At 40.5% G+C, this 16,203-nt stretch overlaps 1 protein-coding gene across 12 annotated transcripts in view; it reads right to left on the bottom strand.

The window, feature by feature from the left end:
• tpk1 (thiamin pyrophosphokinase 1) overlaps positions 1-16,203 on the bottom strand; it is an 84,653-nt gene that overhangs the window by 36,119 nt on the left and 32,331 nt on the right. For all 12 annotated transcript variants that reach the window (XM_036934625.2, XM_036934629.2, XM_036934633.2 and 9 more), the window contains 2 exon segments: positions 15,530-15,602; positions 909-1,004 (listed from right to left, as the gene is read on the bottom strand). In XM_036934625.2, coding sequence (XP_036790520.2) covers positions 909-1,004; positions 15,530-15,602 — 169 coding nt within the window.

Here is a 16,203-nt window from a genome sequence, read left to right as displayed (position 1 = left end):
AGACCTTAATCCCATTGAGAACTTGTGGTCAATCCTCAAGAGGCGGGTGGACAAACAAAAACCCGCAAATTCGGACAAACTCCAAGCATTGATTATGCAAGAATGGGCTGCCATCAGTCAGGATGTGGCCCAGAAGTTAATTGACAGCCTGCCAGGGCGGATTGCAGACGTCTTAAAAAAGAAGGGTCAACACTTCAAAAATGGACTCTTTGCATTAACTTCATGTAATTGTCAATAAAAGCCTCTGACACTTATGAAATGCTTGTAATTATACTTCAGTATTCCATAGTAACACCTGACAAAAATATCTAAAGACACTGAAGCAGCAAACTTTGTGAAAATTAAAATTTGTGTCATTCTCAAAACTTTTGGCCACGACTGTACGCTGTCTGTCTTTTTCATTGTAGTCATACTTTCAACACTGCTACAGGTTATGTGTATACTTTAGGGATATGGAGGTTAGACATTAGTCAAAAGAACAAACAGAAGGTTCAAATGGTTGTTTTAGCACAAAGCTCAGAGTCTAAATCTGTCTCACTGATTAACTAGACAGACTGTTTGAGGACACTGGTTCACTGACGGACAGTTAATCAGGTGTGTGTGGGTGTGTGTGTGTGTGTGTGTGTGTGTGTGTAATAAGAATGAAGGGTTCATGTGTGCAGTGAGGGTCTTAAGGTGAATAACACCCAGATAAACACACATCCTCTCTGACAGTTGAGAGACAAACACACACACACCCTCTCTGACAGGTGAGCAAGAGGCAGAGGAAGAGTGGGAAGACAGAGGGGGACGACGGAGGGGAAGGACAAAGGGGAAGGAAGAGGGGCGAGGAAGAGGGGGAGGACGGAGGGGGAGGACGGAAGGGAAGGACAAAGGGGGATGAAGAGGGGGAGGAAGAGGACAATTACCTGAAGCTGTTGTCTCTTGATCTCCTCCACCATGATGGCCAGACATTTAGTGAAGTCAGTCAGCTCCTGATCAGCGGTCTCTATCAACCGACACTTCTAGAGGGAGAGAGAGAGGAGGGGGCGGGGGAGAGAGAGGAGGGGGGCGGGGGAGAGAAAGGAGGGGTGTGGAGGAGAGAGAGGAGTGGGCGGGGGAGAGAAAGGAGGAGGGCGGGGGAGAGAGGAGGGGGGCGAGGGAGGGAGAGAGGAGGGGGCAGGGGGGAGAGAGGAGGGGTGCGGGGGAGAGAGAGAGGAGGGGTATGGGGGAGAGAGGAGGGGGCGGGGGAGAAAGAGGGGAGGGTGCGGGGGAGAGAAGGAGGAGGGCGGGGGAGAGAGAGGAGGGGGCGGGGGAGAGAGTGGAGGGGTGTGGGGGAGAGAGGAGGGGTGTGGGGGAGAGAGGAGGGGATGGGGGAGAGAGGAGGGGATGGGGGAGAGAGGAGGGGATGGGGGAGGTGAGACAGACAGATACAGAGAGAGACAAAAAGAGCAGAAATCCCTCTTCTTTATTCTGTAAATAAGTCTCTGAGCTCTCTCAAACTCAGCGTACCCCCACACACAACGTTCCAGTGAATGCCCCTAAACGGTAGTTAGTTCCAGGTGAGTTCCTGCTCGCAGCAGGAATCACACAGCCTTTGTTCTATTCATGTCAGCTCACACACTCTTTCACTGCCCCGCTCCGTTTTATGCCTCCTCCATCCCCTGATGAATACTTTTATCCCTCTCTCCCTCCTTCCCCTCTGTCTCTCTTTCATTTATGTAGAGTTATGCACATCTCCTGAAACACCTTAAAGTCCCAAGATGTCTTGCACTATTCTCTCTAACATTACCATAGTTTGTGATTCTCTGAGCAACATTATAATAAATCCAACCCTATTCTCTATAACATTACCATAGTTTGTGATTCTCTGAGCAACATTATAATAAATCCAACCCTATTCTCTATAACATTACCATAGTTTGTGATTCTCTGACCAACATTATAAGAAATCTAACCCTATTCTCTAACATTACCATAGCTTGACATTCTCTGAGTAACATTTGAATAAATCCAACCCTATTCTCTAACATTACCATAGCTTGTGATTATTTCTTAGTAATATTAGAATAAATCCAACCCTATTCTCTATAACAGTGGTTCGCAAACTTTTATAGTCCCGTACCCCTTCAAACATCCAACCTCCAGCTGTACCCCCTCTAGCACCAGGGTCAGCGCACTCTCAAATGTTGTTTTTTGTCATCATTGTAAACCTGACACACACACACACACACACACACACACACACAATACGATACATTTATAAAACTAAATAATTACTGTGAGTTTTTGTCACAACACGGCTCGTGGGAAGTGACAAAGAGCCCTTATAGGACCAGGGCACCAATAATAATATAATAATAATCAATAATTTTGCTAGTGAGGGCCGAGAATCCAGTCTCACATAGGTACGTGTTTGCAAAGGGCATCAGTGTCTTAACAGCGCGATTTGCCAATTCAGGATACTCTGAGCACAGCCCAATCCAGAAATCTGGCAGTGCCTTCTGATTAAATTCAATTTTCACAAAACCGCTTGATGCAATTTCGATGAGGCTCTCTTGTTCAGATATCGGTAAGTGGACTAGAGGCAGGGCATGAAAGGGATAACGAATCCAGTTGTTTGTGTCATCCGTTTTGGGAAAGTACCTGCGTAAATACACACCCAACTCACTCGGGTACTTATCACTATATCACATTTGACATTGTCCGTAAGCTTGAGTTAATTTGCACACAAAAAATCATACAATGATGGAAAGACCAGTGTGTTGTCCTTGTTAATGCAGACAGAGAAGAGCTCCAACTTCTTAATCAGAGCCTCAATTTTGTCCCGCACATTGAATATAGTTGCGGAGAGTCCCTGTAATCCTAGATTCAGATCATTCAGGAGAGAAAAAGCATCACCCAGATAGGCCAGTCGTGTGAGAAACTCATCATCATGCAAGCAGTCAGACAAGTGAAAATGGATGCGTCATTTTGGACAGATAAGATAAATTAAGGGTGAGACTGATTTTCTTAAAAACAACCTCCAATTGGGGAAAGTTTACTTTTAGAAAGTCCTGTTCTAGGAACAGGTCACGCATGTTATAGATACCAGGATGATGAAAGCGATTCCAGAATAAGATCCTGAGGTACTATAGAGAAACTAGGACATTGTCCTGAAGTAATACCATGGGTTACAATCATAACAAGGCAGTGGTTAGAGCATTGGGCCAGTAACCAAAAAAGGTTGCTAGATCGAATCCCCGAGCTGACAAGGTCATTCTGCCCCTGAACAAGGCAGTTAACCCACTGTTCCTAGGCCATCATTGTAAATAAGAATTTGTTCTTAACTGACTTGCCTAGTTAAATAAAGGTTAAATAAAAAATGTAAAAATGACAATTATGCATGAGCTATGTTAAGAGTTACCAGGACAGTGTCCTGATGAAAGTGTTCCAGGATAAAGTCCTGAAGAAATAAGAAAATATTCCTGCAGGTAAGGAAAACAAATACGAAAAATATACAAAAAAATGTAAATAGTAGTTATTAATCATTGTACTGGTAAAACAGTTGGTTTTGATTGGGAAACCAGATATAAATTAAAACCCTACACGGAAATGTGCATAGGAGGAACTACCATGTGGGTACAACATTTAAATTACATAGAGCAATTATAAAATATTTAGATGGAGAAGAAATGACTCTTTTCAAATTACAAGAAAGGAAGACGTTTCTAACCAACTACGGTTTGTTTTGTGTGTCTGTTTTTGTTTCCTGAGTATGTGTATTGATGAGAGATTTATATTATGGATGGATAATTGACCCTATCAGTCTGACTGGCTGCACAGTGTGATCGAATAAAGGAACACATCCTCCAGTAATAAAATTGGCAGAAGTTCCAGTATTGTTTCTAATACAAGGTATCAAAACCGTTACCAATTAAAAGGCACAAATACCATAACTACACTCTGGGGAATTGGGTTTCACTACCTTAGAAAATTGTTAAATTGGCATATACAGTGCCCTCCACTAATATTGGCACCCTTGGTAAATATGAGCAAAATGAGCTGTGGAAAAAAATGGGATAATGTGGTCAGTGAACCATTTTTTGTGTAGATTTTGAGTGGTGCTTTGGATCATTGTCTTGCTGGAAGATCCAACCACAGCCCAGTTTAAGCTTCCTAGCAGAGGCAGTCAGGTTTTGATTTCATATCTGCTGGTACTTGATGGAATCCATGATACCATGTATCCTAAGAAGTTGTCCGGGCCTTTGGAAGAAAAACAGCCCCAGAACATCAAAGATCCACCACCATACTTCACAAACTGGCTTAATTTTGCAGCAGCTAATGGAGATCCATAATGCATTCAAATACAGTGGGGATGAGGTACTTTTCTACGTGGATATCTTTCTGTCTACGCCAAACCCACCTCTGGTGTTTGTTTCCAAAAAGCTCTATTTTGGTCTCATCTGACCATAGAACCCGGTCCCATTGAAAGTTTGGCAAACTGTAGGCGCTTGAGTTTGTTGTTGATGACAGCAAAGGTTTTTTTATGGCAACCCTCCCAAATAACTAGTGGTTATGTTAACTAGGTGGCATCTGATCATAGTTTTGTAGATTTTCTGACCCCATGACCCAACTAACGTCTGCAATTCTCCAGCTGTGATTCTTGGAGATTTTTTGGCCACTCGAACCATCCTCCTCACTGTGCATGGGGTCAATAGTCTTCTTCCAGGCCGATTGTTAACATCTCCAGTTGCTTTAAACTTCTTAATTATTGCCCTGATAGTGGACATTTTCAAACTTTGAGCTATTTTCTTATAGCCATTTCCTGATTTGTGCAGTTAAACAACCTTTTGTCACACATCATTACTATATTCTCGGATCTTTCCCATAGTGATGGATGACTATGGGAACTTGGCCTGTGTGTCACCTCATATTTATACCCCAGTGAAACAGGATGTCATGGCTTACCACTTAAGTGTTCCTAATCACTCAGGTGAACTTAAAAACATAAAAAAATATGAATGGGAATATACGTGAGTTAGATTTTACTCATAAGAATTTCTAGGGGTGCCAATAATTGTGAGAAAAATATTTATTTCACATACATTTTTTTTTCAATCATTTTACTTCAATGAAAGGTTTGATTTTTGAATGAAAGACCAAGAGGATAAACAGCACATTTATACTTTTTTAACAGCCCGTTTTGCTCATATTTACCAAGGATGCCAATATTAGTGTAGGGCACTGTATTAGAGAGGGCAGTGTGTGCTCTAAAAAGTCAGAATTTCCAAAACACAAAGTAGTAAAATGTCGAAGTAGTAATTTGCTATGCTAGCAAGAGGCTGCAAAGCAAAAGCATTAACTTCCGGTAGACATGCAAAGCTCAACTAAAAAGTTATAATTTGGTTACAGTATACTGAAATGAACTAATAGTATGGTATATAGTATATACTCATTAAGCATGTAGTATATAGTATATTAGCATGGGTATTTGAACACAGCTTGGGTATGTGAGTACATTTTACAGATGCACAATCGAGAGCATCCTGTCGGGCTGGTTCGGCAACTGCTCTGCCCACAACCGCAAGGATCTCCAGAGGGTAGTGTAGTCTGCACAACGCATCACCGGGGGCAAGCTACCTGCCCTCGAGGACACCTACAGCACCCGATGTCACAGGAAGGATAAAAAGATTATCAAGGACAACAAACACCCGAGCCACTGCCTGTTCCCCCTGCTATCATCCAGAAGGCGAGGTCAGTACAGGTGCATCAGCGCTGGGACCGAGAGACTGAAAAACTTTCATATCAAGGCCATCAGACTGTTAAACAGTCATCACTAACATAGAGTGGCTGCTGCCAACATTCAGACTCAAATGCCAATTTAATAAATGGATTTAATAAAGGTATCACTTTAAATAACGGCACTTTAAAAATGTCTACATATCCCACATTACTTATCTCATATGTATACACTGTATTCTATACCATCTACTGCATCTTGCCTATGCCGCACGGCCATGGCTCATCTATATATTTATATGTACAGTTGAAGTCAGATATTTACATACAGCTTAGCCAAATACATTTAACTCATTTCCTGACAATAATACAAGTAAAAAATTCCCTATCTTAGGGCAGTTAGGATCACCACTTTATTTTAAGAATGTGAAATGTCAGAATAATAGTACAGAGAATGATTTATTTAAGCTTTTATTTATTTCATCACATTCCCAGTGGGTCAGAAGTTTACATACACTCAATTAGTATTTGGTAGCATTGCCTTTAAATTGTTGAACTTGGGTCAAACGTTTCGGGTAGCCTTCCACAAGCTTCCAAAAAATGTTTTGTCCTCCTGACAGAGCTGGTGAAAGTGAGTCAGGTTTGTAGTCCTCCTTGCTCACACATGCCTTTTCAGTTCTGCCCACAAATGTTCTATGTGATTGAGGTCAGGGCATTGTGATGGCCACTCCAAAACCTTGACTTTGTTGTCCTTAAGCCATTTTTCCACAACTTTGGAAGTATGCTTGGGGTCATTGTCCATTTGGAAGACCCATTTGCGACCAAGTTTTAACTTCCTGACTAATGTCTTGAGATGTTGCTTCAATATATCTACATAATTTTCATCCTCATGATGCCATCGATTTTGTGAAGTGCACCAGTCCCTCCTGCAGCAAAGCACCCCCACAAGATGATGCTGCCACCCCCGTGCTTCACAGTTGTTCTTCGCTTGGAAGCCTCCCCCATTTTCCTCCAAACATAACGATGGTCATTATGGCCAAACAGTTCTATTTTTGTTTCATCAGACCAGAGGACATTTTTCCAAAAAGTATGATCTTTGTCCCCATGTGCAATTGCAAACCAACTTTTTATGGCAGTTTTGGAGCAGTGGCTTCTCCCTTGCTGAGCAGCCTTTCAGATTATGTCAATTTAGGACTTGTTTTACTGTGGATATATATACTTTTGTATCTGTTTCCTCCAGCATCTTCACAAGGTCCTTTGCAGTTGTTCTGGGATTGATTTGCACTTTTCGCACCAAAGTGCATTCCTCTCTAGGAGACAGAACGCGTTCCCTTCCTGAGCGGTATGATGGCTGTTGGTCCCATGGTGTTTATACTTGCGGCGTTCAGGCGTTTGGAAAATGCTCCCAAGGATGAACCAGACTTGTGGAGGTCTACAATTTTTGGCTGATTTCTTTTGATTTTCCCATGATGTCAAGCAAAGAGGCACTGAGTTTGAAGGTAGGCCTTGAAATATATCCACAGGTACACCTCCAATTGACTCAAATGATGTCAATTAGCCAATCAGAAGCTTCTAAAATCAAGACATCATTTTCTGGAATTGTCCGAGCTGTTTAAAGGCACAGTCAACTTAGTGTATGTCAACTTCTGACCCACTGGAATTGTGATACAGTGAATTATAAGTGAAATAATCTGTCTGTAAACAACTGTTGGAAAAATTACTTCTGTCATGCACAAAGTAGATGTCCTAACCGACTTGCCAAAACTATAGTTTGTTAACTAGACCTTAGTGCTGCTTTTGATACCATCGATCACCACATTCTTTTGGAGAGATTCGAGACCCAAATTGGTCTACACGGACAAGTTCTGGCCTGGTTTAGATCTTATCTGTCGGAAAGATATCAGTTTGTCTCTGTGAATGGTTTGTCCTCTGACAAATCAACTGTAAATGTCGGTGTTCCTTAAGGTTCCGTTTTAGGACCACTATTGTTTTCACTATATATTTTACCTCTTGGGGATGTCATTCAAAAACATAACACTTTCACTGCTATGCGGATGACACACAGCTGTACATTTCAAAGAAACATGGTGAAGCCCCAAAATTGCCCTCGCTAGAAGCCTGTGTTTCAGACATAAGGAAGTGGATGGCTGCAAACTTTCTACTTTTAAACTCGGACAAAACAGAAATGCTTGTTCTAGGTCCCAGGAAACAAAGAGATCTTCTGTTGAATCTGACAATTAATCTTAATGGTTGTACAGTCGTCTCAAATAAAACTGGGAAGGACCTCGGCATTACTCTGGACCCTGATCTCTCTTTTGACGAACATATCAAGACTGTTTCAAGGACAGCTTTTTTCCATCTACGTAACATTGCAAAAATCAGAAACCTTCTGTCCAAAAATGATGCAGAAAAATGTATCCATGCTTTTGTTACTTCTAGGTTAGACTACTGCAATGCTCTACTTTCCGGCTACCAGGATAAAGCACTAAATAAACTTCCGTTAGTGCTAAATACGGCTGCTAGAATCCTGATAAGAACCAACAAAAATGCCAGTGCTATCCTCCCTACACTGGCTTCCTGTCAAGGCAAGGGCTGATTTCAAGGTTTTACTGCTAACCTACAAAGCATTACATGGGATTGGGATTCTCTGCCCTCAACCCTATTACAGGGGCTGAGTCACTGGCTTACTGGTGCTCTTTCATGCCGTCCCTAGGAGTGGTGCGTCACTTGAGTGTTGAGTGGGCTGAGTCACTGATGTGATCTTCCTATCTGAGTTGGCGCCCCCCCTTGCTGGGTGCCGTGGAGGAGATCTTTGTGGGCTATACTCGGCCTTGTCTCAGGATGGTAAGTTGGTGGTTGAAGATATCCCTCTAGTGGTGTGGGGGCTGTGCTTTGGCAAAGTGGGTGGGGTTATATCCTTCCTGTTTGGCCCTGTCTGGAGGTATCATCGGATGGGGCCACAGTGTCTCCTGACCACTCCTGTCTCAGCCTCCAGTATTTATGCTGCAGTAGTTTATGTGTCAGGGGGCTAGGGTCAGTTTGTTATATCTGGAGTACTTCTCCTGTCTTATCCGGTGTCCTGTGTGAATTTAAGTATGCTCTCTCTAATTCTCTCTTTCTCTCTCTCTCAGAGGACCTGAGCCCTAGGACCATGCCTCAGGACTACCTGGCATGATGACTCCTTGATGTCCCCAGTCCACCTGGCCGTGCTGCTGCTCCAGTTTCAACTGTTCTGCCTGCGGCTATGGAATCCTGACCTGTTCACAGGACGTGCTACCTGCCCCAGACCTGCTGTATTCAACTCTCTAGAGACAGCAGTCGTGGTAGAGATACTCTTAATGATCGGCTATGAAAAGCCAACTGACATTTACTCCTGAGGTGCTGACTTGCTGCACCCTCGACAACTACTGTGATTATTATTATTTGACCATACTGGTCATTTATGAACATTTGAACATCTTGGCCATGTTCTGTTATAATCTCCACCCGGCACAGCCAGAAGAGGACTGGCCAACCCTCATAGCCTGGTTCCTCTCTAGGTTTCTTCCTAGGTTTTGGCCTTTCTAGGGAGTTTTTCCTAGCCACCGTGCTTCTACACCTGCATTGCTTGCTGTTTGGGGTTTGAGATATCAGCTGATGTACGAAGGGCTATATAAATACATTTGATTTGATTAACAAGAAATTTGTGGAGTGGTTGAAAAACAAGTTTTAATGACTCCAACCTAAGTGTATGTAAACTTCCGACTTCAACTGTACATATTCTTATTCATTCCTTTACATTTATGTATATAAGGTAGTCATTGTGAATTTGTTAGATTACTTGTTAGATATTACTGCACTGTCGGAACTAGAAGCACAAGCATTTCACTACACTCACATTAACATCTGCTAACCATGTGTATGTGACCAATAAAATGTGATTAGATTTGATATTGATAGAATGTGTACGTCTGCTTGGACGGCAGGTTTGACAACTGTTATCAGCATGGATATTGCAGGGGTAGCAGAAAAATAACCGAAGCGTGTGTGGGGTGATTGGTCATTCGAAAAGTGAGTGTAGGGGCAATATTTGTTAAATTCATGACATGAAAGTATAGGGAATTCACTTACCCTAACCAATGAAACTGGAAACTCTTATGGGATTTTCTCTGTCTGGTTAACACATTTAAATAAAATAGCACATATGGCTTGAAAATTAGTTTTTTCCCTCAGTAAGAGTTCGAAAGAATAACTTGTAATGACGTAAGAAACCAAATGAGGGTTTCCATCAAATAAAAAATCATTGCGGAGTAAATGTGACATAATGAGGGAAAATATTATCTACTTTTATTGACCTTGCCAGATCTGTTTCCAAATCAATGAATGTCGATTCTACTCTATGACTGCTAAAGAAATACTTGGATGAACTTTAAGGTTATTTTCTGGTAATTGTGTCATTATTATGTATCAGATGTTAAGACAACAAACCATTATAATTGGGTTATTTGCGGGATTTACTGGTCATTTCAATAGCAGTGGGTCCATGTTACTGACTGAATTGAAGTTGTGGGCAGAAAGAGGCTCAAGTATTGTGAACTATTTTAACTCCCATCGAAATGTATCTTTTCCCTTAGGAATTGGCTGATGTATTTTGTGGATTTGGCGCATTACATGTTAAAACCTCTTAAGGATCTGACCCTTTTTTTCAAAGGTTTTCCTAAAATGGCATACAAAAATCTAACTGCCTGTAGCTCAGGACCTGAAGTAAGGATATGCATATTTTTTATACCATTTGAAAGAAAACACTTTGAAGTTTGTGTAACTGTGAAATTAATGTAGGAGAATAGAACACATTAGATCTAGTAAAAGATAACACAAAGGAAAAAACTTTTTTTTTTGGTACCATCATCTTTGAAATGCAAGAGAAAGGCCATAATGTATTATTCCAGCCAAGGCGCAATTTTGATTTTTACCACTAGATGGCAGTATGTGCAACGTTTTAGACTGATCCAATGAACCATTGCATATCGGTATTTATTTTATTTTATCAAGACTGCCCAAATGTGCCTAATTGGTTTATTAATTGGTTTATTATTATTACATTTTCAAGTTCATACTTGTGCACTCTCCTCAAACAATAGCATGGTATTTCTTCACTGTAATAGCTACTGTAAATTGGACAGTGCAGTTAGATTAACAAGAATGTAAGCTTTCTGCCCATATCAGATATGTCTATGTCCTGAGATTTTTTTTTGTTACTTACAACCTCATGCTAATCACATTAGCCTACATTAGCTCAATCGTCCCGCGGGGGGACACCGATCACATAGAGGTGATCGGTGTCTTCTTTGGGATAGGGGGCAGCATTTTCACTTTTGGATGAATAGCGTGCCCAGAGTAAACTGCCTCTTACTCAGTCCCAGATGCTAATATATACATATTATTAGTAGTATTGGATAGAAAACACTCTGAAGTTTCTAAAACTGTTTGAATGATGTCTGTGAGTATAACAGAACTCATATGGCAGGCAAAAACCTGAGAAAAAATCCAAACAGGAAGTGGGAAATCTGAGGTTTGTAGTTTTTGAACTCAGCCACTATCGAATACACAGTGGGATATGGGTCATTTTGCACTTCCTACGGCTTTCACTAGATGTCAACTGTCTTTAGAACATTGTTTCAGGCTTCTACTGTGAAGGGGGGCCGGATGAGAGGGGATTGAGTCAGAGGTCTGGCAGCAGCCTCGATCTCAGTCAAGCGCATTTCACATGAGAGGTAGCTCTCGTTCCATTGCTTTTCTACAGACAATGGAATTCTCCGGTTGGAACATTACTGAACATTTATGATAAAAACACCCTAAAGATTGATTCTATACTTAGTTTGACAAGTTTCTACGACCTGTAATATAACTTTTTAAACTTTTCTTCCGACGTTCGGCTGAACCTGAACCCGTGTTTGGATTTGTTTACCAAAAGCCCCAACAAAAGAAGCTATTTGGACATAAATTATTAACTTTATCGAACAAATCAAACATTTATTGTGGAACTGGGATTCCTGGGAGTGCATTCTGATGAAGATCATCAAAGGTAAGTGAATATTTATAATGCTATTTCTGACTAATGTTGACTGCGCAACATGGCAGATATTTATTTTGGCTGGTTTGGGCTCTGAGCGCCGTACTCAGATTATGCTTTTTCCGTAAAGTTTTTTTAAAATCTGACACAGTGGTTGTATTAAGGAGAAGTGTATCTAAAGTTCCATGCATAACACTTGAATTTTCATCAACATTTATAATGAGTATTTCTGTGAATTGATGTGGCTCTCTACAAAATCACAGCATGTTTTTGAACTACTGAACATAACACCAATGTAAAATGAGATTTTTGGATATAAATATGCAGGTTATCGAACAAAACATACATGTATTGTGTAACATGAAGTCCTATGAGTCTCATCTGATGAAGATCATCAAAGGTTAGTGATTAACTTTATCTCTATCTGTGCTTTTTGTGACTCCTCTCTTTGGCTGGAAAAATGGCTGGGTTTTTCTGTGACTTGGTAGTGACCTAACAATCGGTTGTGGAGCTTTCGCTGTAAAGCATTTTTGAAATCAGACACTGTGGCTGGATTAACGAGAAGTGTATCTTTAAAATGGTGCCTAATACTTGTATGTTTGAGAAATTTGATTTATGAGATTTCTGTTGATTTGTATTTGGCGCCCTGCAATTTCATTGGCTGTTGGTGAGGGGTTGGCGAGGGGTTCCGCTAGTCCTAGACAGGTTAAATAGAATGATTAATTGTGCAAAATGTATTCGTAGCCGGAGGCTAAGTACATACGGAGACAGAATGCTTGCATAAGAGTGTGCCAAATGATAGGTGACCATCGCTGTACATTCATACCCTAGGGTGAGGGTAACTTGACTACTGTATTTTCAAGCTTCTACATCTGAAAGAGCTCAGTGGTGATTGGAATTCGTTTGGATGGGTTCAGTCATTATTTGGTGTTATGGGTGCAGCTTGTCCATAGGCCATGCTCATGGCGGGGGTTCTGTAAATGGTGCTCCCAAAGTAGAGTTAACGGTCTACCGTCATGGTGACCCTGTGGCAATATGGATAGTCTCAACGAAGCTATTGCCTTGTGTGTGGTGATAAAGTATGTACTGATGTTTGAATTCATGTTTCTTTCCCCTTTCTAAGAATGAATTGCACTCTATGAAGTGTTGAAACTCAATGACAACAGAGGTAATTTACAATTGTAATGTACTAAGTGTAAGAAAGTATTTTATTTTCCCTCATGTTAATGCTTGTTTAATGGAAATGCTTGTAAGTCATTTTCTATTAGGTTGAGACTTAGTCTCAAAAGGGAGGAAATGTCATGGGAAAGTACACAATTAGTCATGCTATCCCGTGTTTTACTGCTTAAAGAATAGCCTCTTGTTAAATGCTAGTGTTTTTTCTAACCTGATACAAACTTGTATTGGTGTGACCTAGTCATAAGACTGGGCTTACAGCTAAGAAACGTTTGGGTGCAACCGCAGCATGTAAAATCCTGTGGGTTTACTATCTACAGAAAGTCACATGTATGGAACCTTGCAGAAAGGAGTATGATATAGTGTTTGCTGATGTGAATGCAGTTAGACGGTTGAGTCCTCGGGCTATCAACCTTGTGCTATCTTAAGTTTACACAGACAACGAATTACCTTTTACACACTATCTGCTGACTGCCACATATACAGAAAGGGGTTGTATGTATTTTCTCTCTACAAGCATTGAACCGGCACTGTTTGTTGAGCTTTTCAACTATACACTTTTGAGTGGGAGGTTGATACACCATTTTTGTAAATCTTATGATATGAAGTGTTTGAAAGAATCTGCACTCTCTCTTCCTTTTGATTAGATATTCCACGACAACCATTAGTGGAATTCCTGCGAGAGAGTAACGGTTAATGTGATTGGATGTTAATTATTTGACTAGGCTACTGTATTTGACATTGTGTTGTTATTTCGCTGAACCCTAGATGGTTAAATGTTATTTTTGGCAATGAACTGAGGCTACTCAAGCAAGAAAAAAAACTCCCCCAAATGTATAGCCCAGTTGGAAAATATAAATGGACTGTTTGAAAATGTGTTTAATTTTTTTTTTTATATGAATCCCATTTTTATTTGGCGTACCCCCGACGGCATTGCGCGTATTCCTGGGGTATTCTCTGAGTAATATTATAATAAATCCAACCCTATTCTCTAACATTACCATAGCTTCAGATTCTCTGAGTAATATTATAATAAATCCAACCCTATTCTCTAACATTACCATAGCTTCAGATTCTCTGAGTAATATCATAATAAATCCAACCCTATTCTCTAACATTACCATAGCTTCAGATTCTCTGAGTAATATTATAATAAATCCAACCCTATTCTCTAACATTACCATAGCTTCAGATTCTCTGAGTAATATTAGAATAAATCCAACCCTATTCTCTAACATTACCATAGCTTCAGATTCTCTGAGTAATATTAGAATAAATCCAACCCTATTCTCTAACATTACCATAGCTTCAGATTCTCTGAGTAATATTAGAATAAATCCAACCCTATTCTCTAACATTACCATAGCTTCAGATTCTCTGAGTAATATTATAATAAATCCAACCCTATTCTCTAACATTACCATAGCTTCAGATTCTCTGAGTAATATTATAATAAATCCAACCCTATTCTCTAACATTACCATAGCTTCAGATTCTCTGAGTAATATTATAATAAATCCAACCCTATTCTCTAACATTACCATAGCTTCAGATTCTCTGAGTAATATTAGAATAAATCCAACCCTATTCTCTAACATTACCATAGCTTCAGATTCTCTGAGTAATATTAGAATAAATCCAACCCTATTCTCTAACATTACCATAGCTTCAGATTCTCTGAGTAATATTAGAATAAATCCAACCCTATTCTCTAACATTACCATAGCTTCAGATTCTCTGAGTAATATTAGAATAAATCCAACCCTATTCTCTAACATTACCATAGCTTCAGATTCTCTGAGTAATATTAGAATAAATCCAACCCTATTCTCTAACATTACCATAGCTTCAGATTCTCTGAGTAATATTATAATAAATCCAACCCTATTCTATAACATTACCATAGCTTGTGATTCTCTGAGTAATATTATAATAAATCCAACCCTATTCTATAACATTACCATAGCTTCAGATTCTCTGAGTAATATTAGAATAAATCCAACCCTATTCTCTAACATTACCATAGCTTCAGATTCTCTGAGTAATATTATAATAAATCCAACCCTATTCTCTAACATTACCATAGCCTGTGATTCTCTGAGTAATATTATAATAAATCCAACCCTATTCTATAACATTACCATAACATAATCCAGGTAGATACTGGAAGGTCATGTGTTTTTTATTGGTTTTATTTTCTCTACATAGTGATTGGCCAGTTGTCCAAGTCAGTCTCTGATTAGAAGGAGCAGAGTACTGTGGGTGTAAAGAACCAGAGCGATGTACCTCTAATATCACTACCATAATATAATGCATACAGTGAATAATGGGTGATCAGTGTTAAACTGGGCTCATTCTCCTAGATGACAGAGAACACTGCTATTTACATGACTCATCATGGCTGAGTCATCATGGCTGGGTGCCTACTCCTCGTCTCTCAAACACTCAGGGTGTCATCTCCATTTCAAACAGTAAACACTTATGTACCCTGGGCTCTGAACACAATCGCACACTGTGTGTGTGTGTGTGTGTGTGTGTGTGTGTGTGTGTGTGTGTGTGTGTGTGTGTGTGTGTGTGTGTGTGTGTGTGTGTGTGTGTCACCTTCTCTGTGTAGAAAGCTTTGACCTCTGCAGTAATAGAATCAAAGTCCCCACTGATGTAGTCTGGAAGAAAACTAGATGAGAGAACAAGAAAAATAAAGAGAGAAGAGGATTTTGGAAAGGGTCAGTTTGGGAAATATGGGGGTCCGTATATATATACACAGAAAAGTAGTTGGACAACCCTGCAAATTTGTGGTTTCGGCTATTTCAACCACACCCGTTGCTGACAGGTGTATAAAATCGAGCACAAAGCCATGCAATCTCCATAGCTGCCACCTTTCCAACAAGTAAGTTCGTCAAATTTCTGCCGTGCTAGAGCTGCCCCGGTCAACTATAAGTGATGTTATTGTGAAGTAGAAACGTCTAGGAGCAACAACGGATCAGCCGCAAAGTGGTAAGCCACAATTGCTCACAGAACAGGACCTCCAAGTGCTGAAGTGAGTAGCGCGTAAAAATCACCTGTCTTCGGTTGCAACACTCTCTACTGAGTTCCAAACTGCCTCTGGAAGCAACGTCAGCACAATAATTGTTAATCAGGAGCTTCATGAAATGGGTTTCCATGGCCGAGCAGCCAAGTGTGGCTGGAATGGTGTATAGCTCGCCGCCATTGGACTCTGGAGCAGAGAAAACGTGTTCTCTGGCATGATGAATCACGCTTCACCATCTGGAAGTCCG

Source organism: Oncorhynchus mykiss, chromosome 11, assembly GCF_057628025.1.
Source record: "Oncorhynchus mykiss isolate SJ-2025 chromosome 11, ASM5762802v1, whole genome shotgun sequence".
NCBI lineage: Eukaryota > Metazoa > Chordata > Actinopteri > Salmoniformes > Salmonidae > Oncorhynchus > Oncorhynchus mykiss.
This window is presented reverse-complemented; position numbering and strand designations above follow the sequence as displayed.